General features: G+C 39.8%; 2 protein-coding genes across 4 annotated transcripts in view; both read left to right on the forward strand.

Moving 5' to 3' along the window:
- Window positions 1-16,234, forward strand: part of LOC118420773 (divergent protein kinase domain 1A-like) — a 63,796-nt gene that overhangs the window by 41,831 nt on the left and 5,731 nt on the right. For all 3 annotated transcript variants that reach the window (XM_035827754.1, XM_035827756.1, XM_035827757.1), the window contains one exon: window positions 6,495-6,602. In XM_035827754.1, coding sequence (XP_035683647.1) covers window positions 6,495-6,602 — 108 coding nt within the window. The remainder of the gene's footprint in view (window positions 1-6,494; window positions 6,603-16,234) is intronic.
- On the forward strand, window positions 1,331-3,375 carry LOC118420772 (tripartite motif-containing protein 2-like). The gene has a single exon (XM_035827753.1). It carries the CDS (start codon window positions 1,340-1,342, stop codon window positions 3,290-3,292), a length of 1,953 nt encoding a protein of 650 aa, XP_035683646.1. The 5' UTR covers window positions 1,331-1,339; the 3' UTR covers window positions 3,293-3,375.

The raw sequence follows: 16,234 nt of genomic DNA on the forward strand, positions 1-16,234 counted from the left end.
ATCATCAGCTATTTGATTTACAATGTAAAATCTTTGATTCTTGTTTATTGGTACCATTTGTCCACGTATTTTGTGCAAAGATTAGGATCAACAGTAAGATATTGACCTACACTAACAGTCTCAATGAAAGGTACAAAAAGCTCATTACACATGTACAAAAATGTACATGTATTTTTGTATAATCATTAGCTGTTTGTTCCTAAGCTTCCTTGTACTAATAGATGCTTGCAGTGGTCACCAGTCCGTGATAACTAGAAAAATAATATCACAGTCGTTGAGTCGTGGGTGGAAAATACCAAATCTTCACTATCCATTGCTATTGCAATGTCAGAAGAAAACATGCTTTGTACATGTAGATTAGTAAATGGACCAGCTATTAGTATTACATCCACATTGCAGTATTTCTCTGTGAAGAAATCCAATGCGCATGTCTGCAGGAGGTAAATTCATTTTCATTTCAGGTAAAAGAAGCAATATATTTGGCACCAGATGGAGTGTGTGAACGTGACATCATTATTAGCTGTTCACAAATTTGTACATTTAACAATGCTACTAGTCCTTAGAAACTACTGGGGTGGGGAGGGAGGGAGAGAAGTATATCAAACATCAGACAAGAGATTTACAAGGACTGCCTGAGAGTTAGAGTTACCGGTATCTCCCGAAAACATGAAAGTCCAGGCGACAGTGACAACCATCTGGCGATTCAGTTGAACAGATTTTACAAGAAAAGCTGCTAATGTCGGATCAGCTCCATTAAGCAGTGCCAATCGATAAGTGGGAGGGGGGGAGAAGTTACGAGGTACTTTACGGGATGTGACCTGTTTGCATGACAGGTGTAATGTTTATTCCTGCTCGGGATGTGCCAGCCATGCCCCACTTCATAATCCTGTTGGCTCAGTAGTAATCAATGCAGACCACCTGTTCCCATGGCTCGGCAGGAGCAGAACAGTTAGCTGGTTCTCATCAGCAAAAGAACATACATATAGACTTGTTCAAAATAGGGACACAACATTGAAAGCAGCGGTGTCTCCAGGACCAGTCCCTCTGTTCTGGGATAGAAATTTACTTGCTGGAATGAACGAATTCTGTCAATGTAGGGAGAAAATGAGCTGTTGGGGGTGATTTTAAGATCACAGTGAAGAGGTCATGGTGAAAACTACCGCGAACATTTCCCCTTTCACTGTAACATATATGTGCTACTTGTTACACCATTGTTACCCTTGTAAGGTAAGCCAGAAACTCGATCCATATTAACAAAGATCCCTGACAAACACCAGCATGCACAGATGGGCCAGCAGAACTGACCTTGGAAGGCTTTATATGTCACAAGGTCAACAAAATGGCAGCTGCACCATCAAATTTGGGGACAGAATTCAAGGAGGAATTGATCTGCAGCATCTGCCTTGAGCTGTACACCAGGCCCAAGATGTTGCCCTGTCAGCACACCTTCTGTCAGGACTGTCTACAGGACCATGCAGGGAAGGGAAGGACCTTCCAGTGCCCAATCTGTCGTCAGCAGGTCAAGCTAACACGTCAGGGGGTTGAAGGTTTACCAATCAACCACCTGGTTACAAGTTTGTGTGAGAGGCTGCAAAACCAGGCTACACAGTCAGGGGAAACAAGGGAACAGCCCCAGTCTGGAAACAGGTGCAGCTTTCACCCTTCTGAGGTGCTCAAGGTTTACTGTAAGCAGTGTCAGGTTCCAGTTTGTGACCAATGTTTAGAACAGGCTCACGATGATCATCGCACAACAACGATCAAAAAAGCTGCACAGGAAAAAAGTTTAAGAGTCAAGCCCTTGATCAATGAGGGAAGGAACATCATTGAAAGTTACTTAAGCTTCCTCAGAAATCTGAGGGAAACAGAGAAAACCCTGAATGAACAGAAACAGCAGAGAGACAACAGCATCATTCAGGCCTACAACCAAATGATGCAGAAACTCACACATGGAAAAGACCTCCTTCTGTCAGAATCACAAAAAAATCACAGCAAGAACCTGGAGAAGATACAGACTGGGAGAGACAGAGCATTGGCAGATATCAATGAACTATGTGCTGCCTGTGATCGAGCAGAACAAGAACTGCAGCAGGGGTGGGTTGAAATTCTCAGTCAGCAAACCACTTTAACAGAGGTGGTGGTAAAGTACCAAAGAAAAGCAGCACCAACTCCTGTACACACCGAGCCTGCTGTTTTTCAACCCACAGGCACCCCTGTGCCAGTATTGGGACATGTGATCATCCAGTCTCTCCCATCTGCACCAATCCCAGTAGCACCTTCTCCAATCCCAGCGGTACCTTCACCAATCACAGCAGTATCTGCACCAATCACAGCAGTATCTGCACCAATCACAGCAGTATCTGCACCAATCACTGCAGCACAAATACCACCAGTCACAACAGTACTTGCATCTAGCAATGGTGCAGCAGGAGGCACGGGTCATCATCATGATAATCAAAGGCATGGGGAGCCTCAGTCTAAGAAAGTAATATTTGGTGGAGAAGGATCAGGAACTGGACAGTTTAAGAGTCCATTTGGTGTTGCAGTGTCAGATGAAGAGGTCTTTGTAGCAGACAATGGGAATATGAGAATCCAAGTCTTCACCCTGCATGGAACATTTGTCCAACAGTTCCCAACAGTGGTGTCAGGTGAAGAGAAGATGAAACCATGGGATGTGGCCATGGATGGGGAGGGGAACCTGTGGGTGGTAGGGGGAACAGACTTGGCTCACTTTGCTGTGCAGTACAACAAACAGGGTAGGGTGCTGAGGAAGTTTGACCTGTATAAGGCAGTGTGGAACAGAGGAGTTGCTGTGGACACCAGGAGAAACCACATCCTCATCACACAAAGCACAGGAGACCAGTCCACTCAAGGAGAAGTTTTGGTCTTTTGGCCAGATAGGACAACTGTGAGAACTGTGGGTCAGCAACAGGGGATGAAGTGGCCAAGGTATATTACTGTCAGTGGGGAAGGGAACATTATTGTCTCAGGCCGTTACAACCAGTGTGTCTATGTGTACAATGAGTATGGACAGTTTCAGCTTCAGTTTGGAGGTGAGCGAAGTAGTGAAGGCCAGCTGAATGAGCCCCGTGGCATCTGTACAGATGGGGCAGATAACATCATCGTGGCAGACTATGGAAATAGCAGTGTGGAGATGTTTGACAAGACAGGCAGATTCGTCAAAAGCATCACTACAGACTTAAACAGGCCATGTGCGGTTGCTATGGCAACACAGGGACAGTTGGTTGTGACTGATGTAGGGAACAACACAGTCTCCATATTTCACACCTACTGAACCTAAGTCAGGTGATGAACAAACTTTACCACACTGCAGTCTCACCTCAGTGTGCCTTGTCTTATTTTACAAACTTTGTACTTTAAGTCTTAATTCATACATTTTCTTACACAGATTAAAATCTGTACTGCTAAACTACTTGTATGCTATGCTGCTAGCAGCTGTATGAATATAAAACATATTTGAATAAAATTGACTTTGATTTTGAGTGTACAACAAATCCCAGCTACTTAGAATGTTGAATGCATATTGACTTGTCATTTCACAGTGCAGATCAATGGCTATTACAGAATGGTATAGAATAACTGCAAAAGCATTTCATGTCTAATTACAGGGCTCAAAATACCACCTGCACATGTAGGTTAGTGCAGGTAAAATTGGAGCTGTGCAGGTATTTCTGGTGTCTACCTGCATCTAAACTGCACTGGTCTATGTACTAGGTTTTAGGCATTGTTATTAGCTGCATTCACTTTTACAACCTGTTAAGTATAAAAGAAATAGCAATGGTTCCTCAACAATTTAATGTGATCCATACTTGCTAAATTCAGAGTGGTGCAGGTAAAACTTGTCTGGTGCAGGCAGGCCTCAAAATGAACTTTTTTCCCTACTGTCCCAGCATTGTCCCAAAAATAAATTTCAACTGTCCCGAAGTGAGGATGGACTGTCCCAACCCTATTTTCAGAAATTATGTATTACAACAACTGTAAGTCAGAGTACGCACGCCTGACAACCGCGGGCGCGGGGAGATCGGACATTCTGATGTTGATTCGTTGATTATTTTCCTATTGTCCCAAAAGTGTCCCAAAAAGATTTTTCAGTTGTCCTGGCCTAAATTTTAGTGGCCCCGGGACATCGGGACATAGTTAACTTCGAGCCCTGGCAGGTATGCAGAAAAAGGTATTACAAGCCCTGAATTACAGAAATGTACATGCATGTAGAGATTTACAGAGCCAGAGAGTTCCACATTTCTCCAGGGGGCAGCAATAACAGTGAAATGGTATAGACTCCATTAACCTTTGACCCAGATTGCATGCTGGGTGATTTTATAGGCCAAATCATCATGGGTGTTAACATTGTCAATTTACCAGTGTGCTCATCAACTGTGGTGTGGCTGCTCCACTTTCTGTTATCGCTAAAAGGCTTTTATTTCTGAGAAACAACTCTAAAATACCATGTTGGATATTTTACTAGAATTGTACTCCTGTGGGATCAAAGTAGCTTCCTAATGTGTATGTGACAGGATAAATTACAGTCTGATATTCCTGCTAGTCCTCCTCCCCAGTTCATGAGCCTTTGAATTTTTTAGTACCAATTTTTTAGTACCAAGTGTCCCCTTTACAATGTATGTAATGTACATCATACATGTTTGTCCATACATGTAAATGTTGGTGTCGTGATAGGGTTTGGAACAATACTTAACAGGAAATGAATTGTGTAACAGGTCATAACATTATACATGTAATGTATTTTAATCACAGATGTCCTTCATATATTTGCAGGTTGAAAGGAAGAAAGCACTGTGTATGTGTGTGTGTGTTTGTGTAAGTGCGTGTGATGTAGCTTGTGTGTATGTTTGTGTGATTGTGTGTGCGTGTATGCGTGTGAGTGTCTGTGGAGCAATTATACAGCAGGTATAATTTCATACAACTCACTTCCCATCTAACCTCTGCAAGTGGGCACAACAGATGTTAAAAGGGATAGTGAGTGTGACTGATCATGGTTGTATTACAGTAATAAAGCCAAAAAAGAAACCACACTTGTTGATCAGTTATTGCAACACAATATATACACTCTAGTCTCAACAGAATTGTTTTAAGTTAAGTAACGGGTAGAACTGTGACCTTGAAGATACAATGAAGGTCAACTTGGCAACTTCCAAGGTACCAAATATCTTAAACAAAGACAGAGTGGTCCAGATGGTGACTTATCCATCTTGTCAAGGATGGCCCTCTGAAGTTTTGTACGACTAATAATGGTGATCAATCCAAGTTAGCATTGGTGCTGTAGCAAGCCATCTTTCATTCTTTCACGAATCATTAGTATCTGTTGATGTATAGTATGAATTAGCTTCACTATAACATAGACCACCGATTAGATTCTGTAGCTCACAGACACAGATCCAACATTGAATAGCTGCACATTTCCAGAACAGCAACTGCATGTGGTAGTTGGCTCTTAAATCAATGTCTTTGGTGTACAGTTAAGATATTTGTAATCCATCATCTGATCTATCAGTGTCCTTATTAATGAGCCTTCCAGCTCTGTTAAGATAACACTTCATCATGGACCTGGAAGATGACACAGATGGCAGCACCACAGTTTCAAACTGTGATGAAAACTAGGGCACTATATAAAAGTACTGTAAAAGCATTTTGTGGGGATTTAATTTCACGGTAGTGGAAAAAGGGACTTTTCGCGGTGGTTTTAAGTTCGCGGTAGCAACATGCACTGTAGTCTCTTACTGTCGTGGAAAAATGTTTGCAGTGGTTTTAAGTTCACGGTGAAGCGGACACCGCAAAAAACACGGACATTAAACCACCGCGAAAGTTTCTGCATTTACAGTACCGTAGAAGGGCTACACTTAAAGGTATTGAAGGTATTTCAGTACCATGAAAAGGCACAACTGCAATATTAGTGTAATGTTGAAAATGTTGAAGGTATTTCAGTACCATGAAAAGGCACCACTGCAATATTAGTTGTGTTGAAGGTATTGAAGGTATTTCAGTACCATGAAAAGGCACCACTACAATATTTGTAGTGTTGAAGGTATTGAAGGTATTTCAGTACCATGAAAAGGCACCACTACAATATTTGTAGTGTTGAAGGTATTGAAGGTATTTCAGTACCATGAAAAGGCACCACTACAATATTAGTAGTGTTGAAGGTATTGAAGGTATTTCAGTACCATGAAAAGGCACCACTACAATATTAGTAGTGTTGAAGGTATTGAAGGGTATATCAGTACCATGAAAAGGCACCACTACAATGTTGGTAGTTTGAAGGGTATATCAGTACCATGAAAAGGCACCACTGCAATGTTAGTAGTTTGAAGGGTATATCAGTACCATGAAAAGGCACCGCTACAAAGTTAGTAGTTTGAAGGGTATATCAGTACCAAGAAAACAGCTTCTTGCACCTTTTGCAACTGTTAATGATGGTTCCTCACACCAGCTAACCTGTTGTTTTGTTTGATGCCCAACAGTGTGACCGTTACCACAAGGGTATCATCACTGGCCCCCTGTGTCCAGCCCTGTGTGATGACCGCACCATCACTCTGAACCAGTGCCTGTCCAGCCACCCAGCCAACCAGGTCGGTCTCAAACACATCTCCTCTTTCTACTCATAAAAGTTGTATTACAGCTACTTTCCACTTAAGCTAACAGAAGAAGTTATGCACACAGTCATAGTACTCTATTATAAGATGTCATGTTGAGAGGGATCAGAGGACTGATCAAAAGCTTGTTGGTATGCACGATACTTTGTTTTACAGAAATTGCGTGTAAAGGTTTTTGCTTTGTCAATTACTGTCGCAGATGAACCTTCATACGAATACATGTTTAGGAAATTTTGTTTTAGTATGTTACAGTAAGTGTAATTCTTCTTTGGATTCTTTTGAAAGGTTTTTCAGTACAACATCACTACCGTAGATTTCACCACCCACTCGGTATCCAATTTATTTGAAAGATACAAAGCTTAAAGTTTGGCTAAGTTTCCTCCTTCTCCTTTTTTCATTTGATATTGGGATCTGATAGCTTTTCAGCACCAGGGATAGATGCCAGGATATGGATTTGTAGGGACAGACAGTAAGTCTGCTATTTGCCAAGAAATGAAGTATTCTGACAGCCACTTCATATGGGGAAGTCACACTTAAAGTACACCAGAGTTTACCCACAAAGTCCCACCTCTTTTCCTCTCAGCAGGTTATGGAAAGCTTTTTGAAGATTACCAGATTGTGGTGTGATCATTGGAAGTTGAAAGCTTGGACCTTTCTTGAAAGCCCTGTTCAATCAACGTGTATTCCAGGAGCCTGATTGCCGTCTACAGATATAGTGAGGAGAACCCCTCGAGGTAGCACTGACGCATTCAGCATACATGAATGCTGTGTAGTGATGGCACTTACAGTAGACAGCAGGGCACTTCCTGTTATACAGACAGGCATTCCACTCCACAAATTGACAGCTTACGTTCCGCGAAGGTCAGAATGTCGAACTCGGATCAGTTCTAGATGAACCGAAATGGTTCTCCGGCAAGCCTGGACTCCCCTGTCCAATCTAAGTACCTGTTTGGATTGGAAGATTAACCAAAATAGCCATAAATCGTACTTTAGATATTCTAGAAGGTATCTAAGATAAGCTACAGTTCCCATTATGGAAGAGCAGATTGCCGTGCTGTGTTAGGCTATGATGGGAAAGTCTAGCAGGAGGATATCCCATTGTTATGAGTAAACTTGTACTTTAATCATTATGCCCAGTGTTATAAAGTGTTGTAAAGGGGTTACATGTTTCAATGTTATATTTGGCAGACTTCTCTTGAACACAGCTTTTGAGTACGCAGTCTATCATGAATTTCATTTTTATTTGTTCGTAACACTATAACTGCGTAAAAAGGCCATTTGCCTTTCTGCTAGTAATGGTACAATTTAGCGACCCATGAAGTTACACAGCAGAGTAACATTATTGCCTATAGCAACACTGCAAAACACTGAACACCATAATCTATAGCATGATAAAGTTAGCTTTAGAACAAAGGGAAAACTAGATGGAATTCTTATTATTATGTTTTGAATGATACTTACTTAGATTCTCCTAAGTCTGGTGAGACATTGGGCTGCAAGCAGTCTCCATTGTAAGAATAGAAACATTTTCTATTGGTATCTTTTTTAGTCTATTATAGTTTACATGCATAGTACAATGCTAAACTTTCCTCTAACACAAAGATATTACCTGTACCTTTACCTACATTTGTATTCCCATCCTCATGTCTGAGTGTCAGGGACTATGGTGGCATCCAGTATCAGCCTCTTCCACTCCATCTGGTGTCAGGATTCTAAAGAAGGCAAAAGTGGCCATTGAAAATTTGATCCATGTTTGCCATTGTGTTGGAAGAAAGTTTAGCATTGTGCTATGATTACTGCCAACACAAATGAGCCTTCATGACTAATCACATGTAGTTGTATATTCTTTAGTTGCTCAAGACCATATATATATTACGTTCCCATGACAGAATGGGTTAAAATCCGGTTTGCTCACTGCTGTCCAAAGTCCTTCAGCTTGGGTGCTTTCAGAGTTTTCGTATTGATTTCTTGTAAAATCTTTGATCTGTTCCTACTATTATCGACTCTTAGGGTAGGTCCTTAAAAATCCCATGTCAGATAATCGTTAGGAAAATCTTGGCAGGTCATTACCTTGGCTGGATAACAGGTTTTTGGGACTAGAACCCATCACTCCTGGCTAATAACTGGCCGAAATAGAGTTATTGATATTCCATTTACACAGCCTTTATCTTCCATCAGTTCTCAAGCATGCGTAGGGCCTGCCTAAGTAGTAAACGTGCCCTGGGAACTGCCGCTTCTGAACGGTTGATAAGGAGGTTGTGAAATTGAGGATAGAGGGGGTTACGAAACAGCTGAGGCAAGGTTGACGATACCACATATCTATGAAGAGGGCTGCCTGAGTCACCCCTGTCAATGACATGGTAGCTTATCGTTTTTCAGCAGCTGCCTGTGTGTTAAAGGAAGTGTCAAGTGCACAAAATGTGGATGAGTCTATCAGCGCATGGTTAAGTAGGTAACCTCCTGTCTCCTTTGTGGTGCCATAAGTAAGGGTTTAGAACTTTGACTTTCCACCTAAGTCTCTGTGCCATAGTTACCTTTGCCAGAATGGCTAAGGTTATGTTTTGGGCGTGTTTGTTTGTCTGTGTGTGTGTCTGTGTGTGTGTCTGTCTGTGTGTCAACAGCATAACTCGAGAAGCCTTGGATGGATCCTAATGATATTTGGTTGGTGGTTAGGGGTCGGGAAAACGAAGGTCAAGTTCGATAATGGGCCCCCTAGCGGCTTGCTAAGGTACTGCAGCGGAACCTCAATTTTTGATATCTCGTGTTCTGGACATGCTGTGGTCATGATTTCTAAGTGGTAGATAGCCCTCAGGGCAGAGAGTAACTGCTGTGAGTTTGGCCCCCTAGCGGCTTTTTTGGAACTGCAGTCGCTGATTTCCTTTCAAACTTTGAACAAGAATAACTCGAGAACGTGTTGATGGATCGTCATGATTTTTGGTATGTAGATAGCCCAAGTAACAATGTACATAATGGAATACTAATTATGCAAATCGACAGCTAATTTGCATAATTAATGAGGAAAGTTTATAAATCCACTACATTTCATGATAGGACTTTCAGACTTGTCACATATATAGATGAGAAAGAGAGAAATATCATTGCATATTAATTATGCAAATGACGGTCTCATTTGCATAATTAATGAATAATATGAACGTGTTGATGGATCGTCATGCTTTTTGGTATGTAGATAGCCAAAGGGAAGACTTACATGATGGAATTCTAATTATGCAAATTGACAGCTAATTTGCATAATAAATGAGGAAAGTTTGTAAATCCACTGCATTCCATTATAGGACTTTCAAACTTGTCACATTTGTAGCTGAGAAAGAGATATGTAAGTAGCCTAAGTGAAAACTTACATATTAAGATACTAATTATGTAAACTAACAGCTACTTTGCATGATTAATGAGGAAAAATGATAAATTCACTGCATTCTGTGATAGGACTTTCAAACTTGTCACATACGTAACTGAGAAAGATGGCAGAGAGTAAGAGTCCCCTAACGTCTTTTCTTGAACTGCTGGAGCCGGTTTAGTTTCAGACTTTGAAAGAGAATAAATCAAGAAGGGATGAAAAGATCATCATGATTTTTGGTATGCTGATAGCTTAAGTGATGCTTCATACAATTTTATATTAATTATGTAGATAGGGATCTAATTTGTGTAATCAATGGCAAAAATTTATGAAGGAACTCCAGGTATATAAAATAAAATGTAATGAGTAACACATTTTTGTCTACAGACATCATTCTACATAGCAAACCTGGTTTATTTGGCAAACGTATGTGTTCGTGGAACTCTAGTTGGCAATTGATTATGACTGGTAGTTGGAATGAATGATCAGATGAATGATTGAAGGAATAAATGGTTAATTATGATAATTTTGATCATGTCTGAAAAGTACATGAATATGATGATGATGATGATGACCTGAATATCACAGCCACATACGTACAGTTCATAGTGTTTTCTACACAGATACGTACACAGATGATAAAACCAACTGATAACCTCTTAATCTTAGGCAGTGCACAAAACAGAATTTTCTATTATCTTATGGATATGAATCACTTACAATAATAAGTTCAGATTTTAAAGTCAAAGCAAGAGCCCTGCCACAACTTCTTTCTTATGTGTGACAACAAATTTTAAAGGTACATGTAATTGGTAAAGACTATCACATTGAAATCTTACAGACTTGATGTATCTAAATGTTTAGCATATAAATGTATCTCTGTTGTAAATAGTACTGTTCAGATCCTTGTTGAAATCAAACGTAACTCCACCTCTGTTTCTGTGTGATAAGGTAAACATGGCTGCCGCCTGATTTGGTCCATTATAGATGTGTGGGAACCATTACTGGGGATGGGGAAACCAACTTAGGTCAATAAAAGTGCTCACTGAAATAGAGAAAGCACAGCCCTGTGAAGTTCAAGGTCAATAACTTCTTGTTGCCTTAAGACAGAGGGTGAATGTCTCAGTGAAGTTCAAGGTCTGTTGGTATGGGCTGAGTACAACCGTCTCGCATTCCACCCATCTACAACCTATTACAGGTTTATATGCATCATAATGGTTACAGGGTGATCATTTATCTGCACATTAATGGGGTCTTTCAAGGTGAATTGTATACATGCAAGCAATACTGGGATGTCATTAACATCAAGTTTCATAAGAGAACTGTTATCGCAACAATAACGAGAAATTTCTAATACCCTATACAAGCCGTTGAAATATGTTGTGGAGGCAGTCATTTTCTTTTTGATAATAGGCAATACCATGTATTCACCTGGATTTCAAAAGGAGACATTATGATAATACATGTACATGTAGGGGCCCTAGGATGACCTCTGATAGTGTAGACACAAGGTCAGCGGTCAGGCCATGAGTAGATGCCTATATAGGTACCCAAAGTGGTCACTTGAAATAGAAATTGTTTTTTTTTTTAGAAGGGTGCCTACTACTACTTGAGCGATGGAAGAATGGACAGGAAGCGAAAAGGATAGGTTGCCATTGGCAAATGGACAAACCGCCTTCCCATCTCCAATATGCCCTCTAACATGCATTTTTCCGAGTATCACTCATTTATACTCTGGCAGAAGCAACTAGAAAGCCAGGATGAAGCAGAATAGTCCACATTTTGGCCTTAAGTTAAGCTTTACCCATGGTAGTGTTTTAGCATCCAATTTGTATTGATTACCAAGTGAGAAGCTTATAATTGTTGAAGGTAATGCACATATCAATTTCTTGTACGAAAAGTTACCATGTCTACATCTGTGTAACGTAATGTTCAGCCATAAGCAATTTGATTACCATATCCCAATGTAATATGTATGAAGATTAAAGGCAAAAATGCTACACAAGATTTTAAAACCCTTTCAGCAATCGAAAGGCAGACTAACTGAAAAAGAATGTGATATTGGTTCTTTCATTCATCTGACTGAGAAGAAGATGGTTTCATCTTGAACATAATCTTTGATGTATAAAGGAAAGTGCATCTCAAAACAACACTTCTTTTTCATATCCCAGTAGAAGATAAAGACCTGCAAATAATCAAGATATGCATGGTGCCTGAGGACATTAAGATAAAAGGCAAAGTGCTTTTTTCAAGTGTTGTGACTCACACAAACACTGGTAGCTGTTCTGTATCTGTATCTATATAGCCGGTATAAAAGCCCTTTGGCGTAACACACCAGCTGTTGGGTTCTTTAGACAGACAAGGGAGACATAATTGCGGTGTCATGAATTCATGGCAGAGAGATCACTGCAAAATGGACGAAAATGAAACCACCGCAAAAGTTTCACAAACTACAGTGTACATGTACACGTCATCCAAACTTTGATATGAGAGCTAGAGCCGCACCAATTTTATTTGTTGGTCCTCGGATTTTTAAACAATGCTAATGAAATTTTACATTGGAAACAGAGCCTGAAGGTATCTTGGTACAACCAGTTTCAGAGAGAGAATAGACTGTTATAAGCTGCATGTTTTCCTCCAAGCCTTCTGTTGTCATCTTGACCTCTAGCTGAATTCTTCTGACAAAGTGTCTGAGAAATTTAACCAAGGCAATAAACCGATGTGACCTAAAACTGCATCTAGTGAAAGTTCCGAATATTGTGCCCGGGAACTTTCACCCTCCAATCTGTTGCCCCAGAGGTGATAACAAGGTCATGATGGGGCCATCAGACCTAACCTGCCAATAATATCTGCAGCAACGCTGGAACAATCCATCAAAGGGGAAACTTTCTCATCCAGTGGGGAAAAATCCATAGAATCAATAGTAGACGTGAAGTGTGATACTGTGGGAGTTACAATGTATCAGTAACCAAGCTCAGGAGACAAGGATGTGTTCATGCAGTATTCATGATCATAAGAAAGAGAAGTCTGGCATTTATGAATAAGTGATTGTTGTACATACACAACTCAGTGTAATATCATAGCATATATTAATCATGTCCGTGATATCTCAGAGTAGACATTAGCTTTGTCTTGCATTTCAACATCCCCAAGCTCTTAGAAATACATGTTGTCTGTGGGATGTTGTTGACACGTGTCAAGAATTTAGCATTAGATCATCTGAATGACCAAAGAATCATGAAAGATTTTCAAAGATGATAAAGCTTGCCATCCTAACCAAAACTTTTCCCTAACTCTCTAGCAGCTGCTGAAAAGTGAATGGAGAAAAACATGATATTACTTGGGTTTTACTTTTAGTAGCAAAGAACTGGTCATTTAGAATTTCTTATCAATCATGCAGATTTGAGAACATCCAAATAATCCAGGCATCATTAATGGCCAGCCGACTTGGCTTATTTAGGGACATGCGAACAAGAGTTGCCAGTTCAATTCCAAATATTCAGTTTGGGAGATAAAGGGAATAGAAGGAGAGGGATGAGCTCTGTCTTCCAATACCATGCCCAAGACACAGTGGATTTAACAACCCACTGCCCCCTACGGCTTCAAAAAATCTATGAAAGTTTGAACCTTTACTTTTTTTTACATGTACAAGACTTCCAACAAAACATATGTTTTTAAGATGTGACAATTTGGTCTGTGAACCAACTGGAATTGCATGTAGGAAAATCAATATGATGCTGAGCTTCTGTCCCACTGAGAAAGTAATATTTGTTGCACAGAACTCAATCTGTATAGTGTGATACAACATCATGTGTCGAGACCCCTGGCCTGTGCTCAATTGATTTTTGGGAATGAAAACTCTCCAAGCAGTAAATCATTACATGCCAAAGTGTGGGAAGAGAAACTGGAAAGGGCTGTCTGTAGGGGACGTGTGGGCACTTGTGGGTAATGTTGATTAAAAGGAGAAGAGTTTCCCCATGACTGAACCAGATGTTGCCGGTTGTTAAGGACGGGGAGCAAAGAACTAACTCCTGAAACATTGTCAATAAGTCAAGCAAGTGTCAGAAAGTTTGCAAGTGCCACAAAGACTCCAACATTACAATAATTGTACTGAGATGACTTGTGCTAGAGTTACACTTGGTAAAACAGCATCAGTTGGTATGAATATGCAACCACAAATTGGTCTTTCATTTTGATAATTATTTAGATACATGTAAGTCAGGGTTCTGTGTCAATATTTAAGAAAAGTTTTCTTCTCATCGATTTTCATTTGTAAGGTATAAAATGCACATACTAAACTATACTTTGAAATGGCATGACCTGCATTTAGAATCACAGAAGATGTGCCTATACATACTGTACCTCTTATTTACTCTGCTTCTCTGTCAGACAACCTCTCCTTCTGTCTCTACATGATTTTGTACTCCAGACAGAAATAAGTGAGCTTCCATGTGCAAGAAACACAAAGCAATTTAAACTCACACTCACAATTGCTGGTGGCTATAACGTTAGTTCACCTTTATCCGTAGGGTAACCTTTATCCATTCTTTTTAAGAGCAACGTATTTAGGGAAAGCAAGTCGGCAGATGATGGTTTCAAACTGCAATATTTTGAAAATAGTACAATTGGAAACTACCATCTATCGACTTGTTTAGCAACACAACGGATATAGGTTACCCCGCAGATAAAGGTGAACTAATATAACGTTAAATACTGAACAGATTTATTTGTAGTTGCAGGTCTGCAGTATCTTAATCATGCTGCCAAGTGTTCTTCTTTCCTGACAGAAAGTCTTGGATTTATGTAGGCTTCTTACATTAAATCACACACCCCCGGTATCCATAACGTCTGTATCTTCTCATCATCTTGTGTTAGAGTAGCCATCACTGCTTCTAATTTCTATTGCAGTAAATTTGGATCATAGCAACCTGCTGATATGTGGTGAGCTATATATTTCCACAGATCCTGAAAGATTAGGGAAACATTTTGGCTCATTCTGCCAAGTTTATGTAAGAGGGAAATGAATATGGTAGATAAGATATAATCATAGGATTTATGGATTCAATCAATATGTTATGTAATATAATATGTTATGTAAGCCTGTCTCATTTAGGCAAAGGAACTAATGTAACAGTTATGATTTCTTTCATAACTTACATCATAGTACATGACTTGCATATATGTTGTGAATGGAATACATACAAGCAATTATTTTTATTTCTTAAGTCAATTTGTAGATTTTTGTATTTTACTTCTGAAATAATGCAAATTGTGACAAAATCACTACCTGCACTACCTAAAAATGTTATATTTGGGCTTTGCCAAGTTTCGTGCTTTTTTTTCGCTGACTGGGCAATTGTAGCTATATTTCTTTTGTCATCCGCCTGGACTGATACTGTCCCTGTGTCAAATATCTCCAGTATCATTTACGATACATCATCCATATTGGGTTACACTAATCTCATTCCCTTGGTGACAGCCCAAGATGCATCATCAATCAAACATATCCACACAAATCTCAGGTCTGCTCACTCAACCCTGCAAGACTGAAGGTAGCAGAACATTTGCGCTCCGATCAATGATATTACAATCATGATGGTTCTGTCACTTTGCTGAAGCTGAAAAATGACAGTCTGCAACGATCCAATTGGTACACTTCTGGTCAGTAACAAACCCATCCAACTTTTCCTGTCTTAATATAAGTCCATGCCACAATACAAGAAATTACAATATATATACTGGACAACATATTTCATAGATTATGTACACCTGTGTATTTTGCATATGATTTCAGTGATATTGACCAGACGGATTTGAAAAGCATGCCAGGACACCAAGTAATACTACTTTCTCTGAGACTTGTTTCTTTAACTAACCAAGTATGAAGTGGGAATTGCAATGTTCAGCATAATAGATAATGCAGTATGATGTACACTGCTAAAAGAGATTATACATTGATTGAATGAAGCATGGGACAATTTCCAAACCACAGCAAAACCATTAACAAAGGCATCAACATTCTGCAGTATTAGCACATTGTGGAAAATGGAAAATTAATCTTTTGGTGTCTCATGGCACATGTCACCTCTGCTCCATCCAATAGCATTACTGTGAAGACTTGGCAGATTTTAACAGTTATGTTGGATCCTTTGGAAAGGTTACAGAATTTAGTAAGTCAGAAGGTTTATATAAGTGGATTATTCTTGCAGTGAAGGCAGTTGTGTGTCATGTCTGATGTTTTTGGCAAGGC

Source organism: Branchiostoma floridae, chromosome 8, assembly GCF_000003815.2.
Source record: "Branchiostoma floridae strain S238N-H82 chromosome 8, Bfl_VNyyK, whole genome shotgun sequence".
NCBI classification, from domain to species: domain Eukaryota; kingdom Metazoa; phylum Chordata; class Leptocardii; order Amphioxiformes; family Branchiostomatidae; genus Branchiostoma; species Branchiostoma floridae.